The sequence below is a fragment of the Lactuca saligna genome, chromosome 2, assembly GCF_052625555.1.
Source record: "Lactuca saligna cultivar CGN05327 chromosome 2, ASM5262555v1, whole genome shotgun sequence".
Taxonomy (NCBI): domain Eukaryota; kingdom Viridiplantae; phylum Streptophyta; class Magnoliopsida; order Asterales; family Asteraceae; genus Lactuca; species Lactuca saligna.
The window spans coordinates 136292369-136302442 of record NC_136418.1 but is presented as its reverse complement, the minus strand read 5'-3'; the positions used below and the strand labels follow the sequence as shown (position 1 = coordinate 136302442).

The 10074-nt window shown below is 32.7% G+C and overlaps 2 protein-coding genes and 1 pseudogene across 2 annotated transcripts; 2 read left to right on the top strand and 1 right to left on the bottom strand.

Moving 5' to 3' along the window:
* LOC145030128 (uncharacterized) lies at positions 1-1880 on the top strand. Its single transcript, XM_078978544.1, has 3 exons — positions 1-118; positions 309-871; positions 954-1880. The coding sequence occupies exons 1-3, from the start codon at positions 1-3 to the stop codon at positions 1878-1880; spliced, it is 1608 nt and encodes a 535-aa protein (XP_078834670.1).
* Positions 1881-1893: 13 nt separating this feature from the next.
* Positions 1894-3873, top strand: LOC145030127 (putative helicase MAGATAMA 3; annotated as a pseudogene).
* A 3523-nt stretch (positions 3874-7396) lies between these two features.
* Positions 7397-9243, bottom strand: LOC145031732 (ras-related protein RHN1). Its single transcript, XM_078980343.1, has 7 exons — positions 9074-9243; positions 8900-8977; positions 8609-8776; positions 8247-8295; positions 7970-8043; positions 7736-7829; positions 7397-7653 (listed from the first exon to the last, which is right to left on the bottom strand). The coding sequence occupies exons 1-7, from the start codon at positions 9110-9112 to the stop codon at positions 7553-7555; spliced, it is 603 nt and encodes a 200-aa protein (XP_078836469.1). The 5' UTR covers positions 9113-9243; the 3' UTR covers positions 7397-7552.
* Between the last annotated feature and the right edge of the window lie 831 nt (positions 9244-10074).

The following is a 10074-nucleotide window of genomic DNA, read 5'->3' as shown; positions in this document are numbered from 1 at the left end:
ATGGCCACAGATACCGATAAGAAGAAACCTGAAAACAAGGGTGGAAATTTGATTCATGAGGTGTTTTCTTGGTCACTTGACGATGTGCTTAACAAAAATCTCTACAAAAGCAAGGTTTGTAAAAAAAAAAATCTCATAAGCTACTCAATCTCACAGTTTAGATGACTGAACTTCTTTAAACAGTTAAAAACACGTTCTTTATAAGTTTGAACATCCAAGTCATAAAAAAAATCTTTTGTTTCTTATTATTGTTCGAATATCCTTGCATTACATGCACATCACTGAACTTCCATGAATTGAACAGGTAGCAGAGATTCCGAAGACGTTTCCATCTGTAAGCGACTATACCAAGTCATTTGTCTATCCTCTTTATGAGGAGACACATGCGGACTTGTTGTCAAAGATGCTAGGAGTCAACCGTTCTCCCACAGCGGAAATAATTAAAGTTAAAAAGTCTAAAGATTTTAGGCTACCTAAAGCCTTATTCTACACCATTGTGCTAAAGAGACATCAAGGATTCTATTCACCTGAGGTTGGAGATCTTATTGCTTTGACTGATGTGAAACCAAAATGTGTTGATGATCTTAAGAGGCCAAACAAGCCTTACCTCATTGCTTTAGTGCAAAGCATGAAGGCCAACAAATCGCATTATCAACTTTGTATTTTATCATCGAAACCAATAATTCCAGAAGTTGTTGAAATGGATATTCGGAAAGATGTAACAAGTTATAGTAGAATGAATGTAATCCATTTTGTTGTTTATCTTACAAACTTGACAACAAATATCCGTATTTCTCAAGCCCTTCATGCGGAGGTAGAAGGGGAGAGAAAGAAGATCATTGAAAAACTGCTGCGAGCTGATTCTTCTTCTGTAAGAATGAAACTCAAACAAGATTTTACTTTGTATGGGGTTACCACGTACTCTAAGTCTAAGCACTTACTTTTTGTAACAGGTTGAAGAAAGTCACCTTGAATTTTCGATTGATACAACTGAAGACTTGACTTTATTGAAGATTAAAAAAATTCTCAAATCATTTCAGCTTGATAGTTCACAAGAAGCTGCTGTTTTGAGCTGCATTGCTGCAAGAAAACATGGTGATCAAAATACAATTAAGTTAATATGGGGGCCTCCTGGAACTGGAAAGACAAAAACTATTGGTTCTTTATTGTTTATGTTTCTGATGATGAAATGCAGAACCCTCACTTGTGCTCCTACGAATATTGCAGTTGTAGGTGTTACAAAAAGAATTATGAGCTTAGTGAGAGACTTTTTGAGATATGGGACTTATGGTTTAGGAGATATAGTTTTATTTGGGAATGGAGAAAGAATGAAGATCGATGATTGCAAAGACCTTTCAGAAATATTCTTAGAGTTTCGTGTCAAGATTCTTGCTGATTGTTTAGCTCCACGTTCAGGATGGAAAGGTAGCAGTGAGTGGATGATTAGTTTCCTTGAAGATCCTGAGCAACAGTATCGCATGTACTTGAGGGAAAAGGTACAATGTGATGAAATGGAGAGTGATAGTAGTGATACTGATGAGAAAGCTCATAGCGAAGAAGATGAAGATGAGGAATATTTGATTCCTGATCAAAAAGAGAAATCAGAGGACGCAATGTTAAAGAAAGCACTGAAAAAGAATAACTGGAAGACCCTCATTGTAAGTACCTTGAAAGGGAACAAGAAATTGTCAAATAGTGAGGCCACACAAGAGGATGCAAGTGAGGTTCCTTCAAAGCAAAAATCAGACAAGAAGAATTTTCAAGAAAATATTTTAACTTTCGAGCAGTTTGTGACAAATGGGTTCACTTTTCTTGGAAATCATATTATACATTGTGTTGAAAGCTTATACACATATGCCGACATCTATTATTTCCCTTGATGAAGCAAAACAAATGGTAGAACTTGTTAGTTCTCTTCAGAGTCTTGGAGAATCACTGAAACAAACAATTGCTTCTAATGTAGACCTACGAGAAGCCTTGAATGGTTTAGATGATATTAGGACAGAAAGCATACATGCTTGCAGGATTGCAAGTCTTCAAATACTCAAATGCCTTCAAAACACCCTATGTTTTCCAGACTTGAAGGATGAATTTGAAACTCGAAGATTTTGTATGGCGAATTCTTGTTTAATATTTTGCACAGCATCAAGCTCCATCAACTTGCATACAGAAGGAATGAGTCCTTTGGAATTTCTTGTGATTGATGAAGCTGCTCAATTAAAGGAATGTGAATCTCTTATACCATTGCATCTTGTTGGTGCTCGACATGCAATCCTTGTTGGGGATGAAAGACAACTCCCTGCCATGGTGCAAAGCAAGGTTGAAAAATGTTATGCATTCTGTATATTTATGTGTTGGTGTGCTATTTTAATTACAAATAATTTGTTGCACTGTTTTTACAGATAAGTGAGGAGGCTGAATTCGGAAGGAGCTTATTCGAGAGGCTTGTATCACTAGGGCATAAGTAACACCTTCTTAATGTTCAATACAGGATGCATCCTTCCATAAGCCAGTTCCCAAATAAGAAGTTTTATGCAAAACAAATCTTGGATGGCATGAATGTGAAGAGGAGCACTTATGGGAAGAGTTTTTTGCAAGGAAGTATATACGGGTCCTACTCTTTTATAAATGTAACTTCTGCCAAAGAGGAGTTTGATAAGAGTCATATATAGCATGAAAAATCTCATGGAAGTGGCTATAATTTCTGAAATTATTTCAAGGCTCTATAAAGGTATACATGTTTCTCTCTTTTTTATCTCTCATCCTTAGTGAATAACTGAACTTTCATCGATATCATCACAGAATCTGTTGCAAGAAAACGAAGGGTAAGTGTATAAGGCTCAAGTAAATGCAATACTTGAAAAACTTGGCAATAAGTATATGGACTCTGAAGATTACTTCTCTGTAAATGTCCGATCTGTTGATGGATTTCAAGGGAGTGAGGAGGATGTAATTATTATATCCACAGTGAGATGTAATGGTAGAGGGTCTGTTGGTTTTCTTTCAAATCATCAAAGAACAAATGTGGCATTAACTCGAGCCAGGTAACAAACTGATTAACTTATCTGATGTATCTTTTAATTTGTTATCTTCATTTCTCCATAGTTGCATGATCGATCTTTTCATGTATCACATATGAGCTTTATACAGATACTGCCTCTGGATTTTGGGGAATGGATCAACCTTGCTAAATAGTGGCTCTATCTGGAGAGATTTGATTGTTGATGCTAAGGATCGTGGTTGTTTTCACAATGTTAGTGAAGACAAAAACTTGGCTCAAGCTGCCATGGGTGCTTTGATTGAGCTTCGTCAACTTGATAGCTTGTTCAATATGGATTCATTCCTTTTTAATGACACTAAATGGCAGGTATATTGTCACTAAGAATTGTGATTTGCTATTTACGGATTTTTCGTGCACATGGTAATATTGTTTTATTGATCGACTTTTGATAGGTAAAGTTTAATGACACGTTTTTGGAGACAATTGCAAGTTTTGGTGACGCTAAGATTTGTAAGGAAGTAGTTGCTATTCTGCTTAAGCTATCTAGTGGCTGGCGAAAAGATGGAAACAATAAAGTGAAACTAGAAGGAACAAGTATGCTTCTTGAGGTGTATGAAGTAACACAAAACATGTGTTTGATTTGGGCTGTAGACATTGTAGTAGAAAATTCACTTTGCATTCAGGTGATAAAGATTTGGGATGTTTTGCCAGACACCAAGATTGAACAATTGGCAAAGATGTTAGTGGAAAAGGTATATGGGAATTATACTGTAAACATGATGAACCGCTGCAAGGAAAAACGTGTTGAAGGGTATGTATGGATTCCACTTCTTTGTTTTTCCATAGATACTTTGGTCATAAGTTATGGTTAGAATACTATTTTGGAAACAGAACTTATTGTTTTGAAAACATGAATAGGAACCTTACGCTTCCTGTTACATGGCCTATGAATTCGGACACTGATCAAAGCTGGTCCTTGACAAATCAATTAGCGGCATTGAGCTTGAGGAACCAATCCAAGTCATCATCATCAAGAAGAGCTTCAAGTGTCTGGTTAGTTCTTGGACCATGTATTTGGTGGGTATATATATGCTAATATAAGTCTTTTTGTTTGGTAAACTAAGGGGGACTGTAATTGAAAATTCAACAGGGATGGTGATACAAGATCTCATGGAAGAGGAAGTAGGTGGTGAAGGTGAAAGAAATCTCTTGATTCTCCTCAGGAATTGAATCTAAAGAATGTGATCATTATATTGTCGCACTTTGGGTGATGGATATGGTTTTTTTAGAATCCTTGACAACACTTTTTTGCCGTAAAAGACGGGTTGGTTCATTTTATGTTGTTTGAATGTATGTTGATATTCTTGCATTTAGCCTTAAGAATCATATTAAAGTACTACTATGTGCCACTTTCTATGAAAGCTAGAGTACAATATTGTCGAAATATGCCTTCTAAATTGATAAGTTCTGCTTGGTTCGAAGGCTATATTGGCTTTCCAGAAATCCAGATCTAATTTGGTCACATCGGGTCTAAAAAGGGTACCAGGTCTAAATGGTTGTGTGAGGTCTAAAAAGGATTTGTTCTTGAATTGAATTTGCTTCATTGTTGAAGGCCAATCTTGGCAAATCTTTATTCCATTGTAGCTTAAAGTGAATTCCATTTTCAGGAAGAAGAATATCATATTAAAAAAAAAAAACTAAGACATATTTCTCTTCCATTTTTGGATCGACATTTCTACGGTTTTAACCATTTATCACCAAATCACCATTATAAGTCATTGTAATCTCTTTGATCAAGCTCTATAAACATTGCAATTTTTTAGTGGATTGGTTATCTTCTTCCTTCATTCGTGTAGTAAAACAAAATGGGTAAGGTTGCACTAAAACAAAAAAAACTCTAATGCATAAAACTACCTGGAATGCAAATCACAAGAACAATATTAGTTCAAGCAGAACAACACTAATATATCAAACAACAATTAACTACACGCAATGAAAATTACTAAGCAAAACAGTAAGTCCCAAAAAAAACCCATGAACGGATGAAACCGAGAACCAATCCACTAAAATATTGCAGTGTTTACAGAGTTTGATAAAAGAGATTACATTAGGATATAATGGTGATTTGGTGATAAAGGGTTGAAACCCTAGAAATGTCGATCAAAAAGGGAAGAGGAAGACGTCTTGACTTAGGTGACGTTTGTTTTTTGTCCGTAGATCTTCCTGGCCTCTTCTGTTTGTGCGGCGCAGATCACGTGCAGACATTAACCTTCGCAGACTGTTTGTTTTTCTAAAGACTACATACCTAAAAATGTCTGTGCGTCCTCTTCTTGGCGCAGATGTGGGTCAGAGTCTTCTAACATCTTCAGACATCTCCTAGGCTAAAAAACACATATACTTTATTTTTTTTATAGTTTTTTTGAATTTATATTTATTCCAATCTTATTAGTAGTGATAAACAATTTGAAAAAAAAAAGTTAGAACACTTACAAAAAGTTCGACCACACAAAAATGATAATTTTGACAAATTTATAAATAAAAGTTTATTTTAATAATGGTTGTTGAAATTGCTTATATAAATATGAAAAAAATAATATATTCTTAGATTTTTGTGCCAAATTTTATAAAACATTATTTAATAAAGCATCGTCAGTTTCTTAGAAAAAAAAATATTTATGGCACGTTTTTAATTGATTTGATTGAAAAAATCGAAATTTATTTCCATTTATTTATATATCAAATTCTTTAATTCTTATTTACAATGTTTAGGCATAATTTTGCGACCATAATTGTTGGGTTTTATCAAATATATAAGTTAATTTGTACAATTTTTATTTTCAATTTTTATACAATAATATATAAAGGTTGATTTAGATTTGTTAATTATTTATAACAAAGTCATAAATATATTAAAAAAATCACTTTGAAGTTTAAAAAATCAGTTTATTTAAATTTTAGTTTATTTTTGTAGTCTGCAGATGTTAAAAATACAGTTTTCTTTTTTTAGAGTGCAGACGTTTTGTCCATCTCTTCTGCTGCAGAAATCTACAAATATGGTATGGTATGCAAACCGCAAACATTTTCCCTAAAAAAAAAAAAAAAACAAACAATAGCTTATTATCTAATATTTCTCTTGTAGAAAATGGCACGCTCCCTTTACACTACAAAGGAATAAAGGTTTGCCAAGATTGGCAAATATGACCCTTTAACAATGAAGCAATTATATTTCAGGAACAAATCCTTTTTAGACTTAATACACCCATATTTTAGACTTTGGTTCCCTTTTTAGTTCCAATGCAACTAAATGAGACATGATTGCTAGAAAGACAATATGACCCTTGAACTAAAGAGAACTTGTCAATTTGGAAGGTATTTCCACATATACATAAGAAAAATGAAAATAAAACGTTGTAGGCAGAACTAAATTGAGAAATAGCAACATATTTACATTTATTTGTATAGTACTTATTTCTATTACATTGGTAGACACCTGACCATTAATTTTTTGACCAAATGCCTCATATATTCATACACAAAGTTTTAAATACAATATGTTTACGATTTCATACCTTCGAATTACTTTCATAAACTTCAAATCATTGCAATAATGACCACCATAAGCGGAAACCGGTTTAACATATCCACCAATGGGTGAAACAAATTATAGTGTGTTACAAATATCAAAACTATAGGAATTGTAAGATATGAGTCCAAGTTTATCTCTCCATAAGATCCTTTAAGGAAAGAAAGAGGATTTCAACACATTTATTGGACTATGGATTTCAGGTATTACCTTATAAGTCAAAAATCCCTTTAGGGATGTCAAAAAAAACTCATGGAACCCTAAACATGTATAACCCTAAACATGTATGAGGTTATTTGCTTAAACAAAACCAAGGGCAGGGGTGGACAGTCCTATCCCGAAACCCCATTGCCCTCTTAAGATATTATATATATTTATATACATTATTTATATAAATATAATAAATAATAACCTAATTTGGAGCTGTAAAAATTCAATAAAAAATCATGTTTGTAAGTTTCTAATATAATGTTTTTGAGATGTCATAATATTTTTTATTTTAAAATGTAAAAGTTAGTAAACCTTTCATAATTAATTATATTAAACAATTAATCAGCTTTACTAAAGGAACTCATTTATTTATTCTAATAAATAAACTTTTTTATTTACTTTGCTTTATTTAATAAACAATAGATAAACCTTTTATTTATTTATTTACTTGTTTTTATTGGGTAAATAATAAATTTTTCATATACAAAAAACACCATCTTATACCCAAATACTTATTCTTTCAAATGACACCACGTGTGAGTTCTTTTTACGCATTTTGTGAAGGATAACATCATATGTTCAATTTTAATCTGAAATCATCATAACCAAAAGGAACAACTTACATCTTTAACATTTTATTGACATCAAATTTTCATGCTATTCCCGTAATCTTTCAATGGCAAATACACATATTAAAAAAAAAAAAAAAAAAAAAAAACTACAAACGATATGAATCAAGAAGAATTTTAAAACATTACTTATGAACAGCAAGATGCAGCACGAGCTCCTTCAGCTGGTCTGTCAACAAGAACCATTCCTGCGGGGTTTTGAGTAGGCTGAGCTCTAGGCAATCTCTTTGCTGTTTCAAACACAATAATTATTATCTCATAAATAATTTTTTTTATAATTTTAATTAAAATTTGCAAGTTATAAAACCTTACCAATTTCATGAAATACATCGTTAACATTAGCAGCAGTTTTAGCAGATGTCTCCATGAAAAAGAGACCATTCTCCTCAGCATATACACGTGCCTCCTGCATATCATAATTTGAGAATGTGATAATTAAATTATACATAATTACATATATACCCTTATATGTAAACAAAAGGCAAAGAAAAATCTAGTCATTATGTTTATAAATAAAGAAAAAAAATAAGGGAAAAGGGTACATACTTCTGCTGTTACTTTCCTCTTGTCTTCAAGATCAGCTTTATTTCCAGCAAGTGCCATTACCATGTTTGGATTACCTGCAACACCCACACACAATGAAATATGACTTCATTCAAGATTTTGAACAATGAAGAAAAAGAAGATAAAAAAATATATATAGAAGTGAACAAGATCAATTGGGAGAAAACCAAGAAAAGGGCTACTGGTTTTTGTATGGAAATAAAAGTTGAAAGATTGATGGAGGAAGTGAAACCCAAAGTGGTTGATGATAGCTGCTCACCTTGTTTTTGAAGTTCTTGAACCCACTTTTTAGCCCGTGTAAATGAATCCTAAACATAGTCAGGAAAACAGCAAGCGAAAGTTAGTAATTGCATTTAGAAATTCAAACATGATTCCATATCAAGTACTACTGTAAGAAAGAAAAAGATTTAACAGAAACATGCACTCTCATTCTATTGGAACTCAGTTAAGTGTTCTTAGTTAACAAACTATATCCTATCAGGTATCAAGTACTACAAACCACCACAATTCCAAGTTCAACAAGCCATATGAATGATCCACTGATAAGTTATGAAGATTCCACAGTTCAATTTCATAAAAAGGAAACCAGATATGAATAAGAATCTAGTAAACTTAAATTACCGCGCTAGTGATATCGTAGACAATGATTGCCGCTGCGGCGCCCCTGTAGTACATAGGAGCCAAACTATGATACCTTTCTTGACCCGCCGTATCCCAGATCTCGAATTTCACCGTTGCATCATTCACTGCTAGGGTTTGCGAAAAAAACGCCGCTCCGATCGTCGATTCCTATCACCACAACAACCAAAACAGATGAAATCAACAACCGAAAGTCCGAAACCATCACCAAGTTCAAACCCTAGAAAGTCAACGAAAAAAAGAGGAGAAAAGTCAGATAATAAAAAATCAAACCTGGAATTCTAGAAATTGGCCTTTGACGAATCGCAACACGAGACTTGATTTACCAGCTCCCATGTCCCCAAGCAAAACCTACAGATCATCGCGTAACTTGAAGCTTCAAACAAAAGATAAAAACAATAGAACAAATCAGGAATAGAACGAGTGATGATGATGGAGTTCAGTTACCAATTTTGCGTTGAGATTATTGTGTCCGATCGTCGCCATATTGATACGATCGAGGGAGAAAAGAGGTTTTTCTTTTGCAGCAAAGAGAAGCGATGTGTATTGTTGTTGGTTTGCTGATTGCTGAAACACGGAATTGGGTCGATATTAAAAATATGGAGTAAATGCAACAAAATTACGAATAAAACAAGTCTTTAAATACACACGCTTTAGTCTAGAACATTACCCATGTCATGTGATATTATTATAGATTTCTACTTTTTAAAGATCATCATTATTTTTTAATAAATTAACCTAGAGTCCTAGCTAATAATAAAAACCTTGATAAGGTTTTTAACGTGTCTCAGTTTATTACTATTACTTTATATGCAATGTAATTTCAGGACTTTATTTACGTATTTTTTTTTTATAAATAATATACTTTTATTATGTAGTTATAGTTGTATATTATATGACATTTGAATCAAATTTTGTAGTATTATTAACAAAATATATGACCCTCGTTTGAAATTCAAATTTACTTGGATAACTCGTAATCCTTATCAAACAATTGGATAAATTAACTTGAAGCACATAACTGTTTTCATCAAGATAAGTCTACATAAAATTCAAATACTATATATATGCGAATATTACATAAAATTCAAATACTATATTTATTAAAACATGTATTGATTACAAAATTAAAAATATAAAATACAATAGCAAAGGTATATAATTTTATTATCTCTTCCCAACAATCAAATTCTAGCAATGATCATCACCAGTTTCTTAGATTCAGAAAACGTAATCATTTCTTCGTATAACTTAATCAGTTTATATGATGCTGATGCCACCATAGTGTACTATGAATGTATAACACAAGCTTACATTATCTTGATTTTTTTAGATGTTTAAAAAATGAACATTTTTTTACCTAATAATTATTTTTTCATATTGGATGAACAGACAACATTATTTGACCATATACTTCAGTTGATCATGGTAAATGGATTGCAGTTATC

What these genes read in the sequence shown, in the direction of transcription:
- LOC145031732 (XM_078980343.1), bottom strand. Translation starts at nt 9,112, where the DNA reads ATGGCGACGATCGGACACAATAATCTCAACGCAAAATTG. An exon ending in GCCAATTTCTAGAATTCCAG is followed by an intron (nt 8,777 to 8,899) that starts GTTTGATTTTTT and finishes TTGTGGTGATAG; the next exon opens with GAATCGACGATCGGAGCGGC. An exon ending in TCTACGATATCACTAGCGCG is followed by an intron (nt 8,296 to 8,608) that starts GTAATTTAAGTT and finishes GACTATGTTTAG; the next exon opens with GATTCATTTACACGGGCTAA.
- LOC145030128 (XM_078978544.1), top strand. Translation starts at nt 1, where the DNA reads ATGGCCACAGATACCGATAAGAAGAAACCTGAAAACAAGGGTGGAAAT. An exon ending in TCTCTACAAAAGCAAGGTTT is followed by an intron (nt 119 to 308) that starts GTAAAAAAAAAA and finishes TTGAACAGGTAG; the next exon opens with CAGAGATTCCGAAGACGTTT. An exon ending in TGCGAGCTGATTCTTCTTCT is followed by an intron (nt 872 to 953) that starts GTAAGAATGAAA and finishes TTTTTGTAACAG; the next exon opens with GTTGAAGAAAGTCACCTTGA.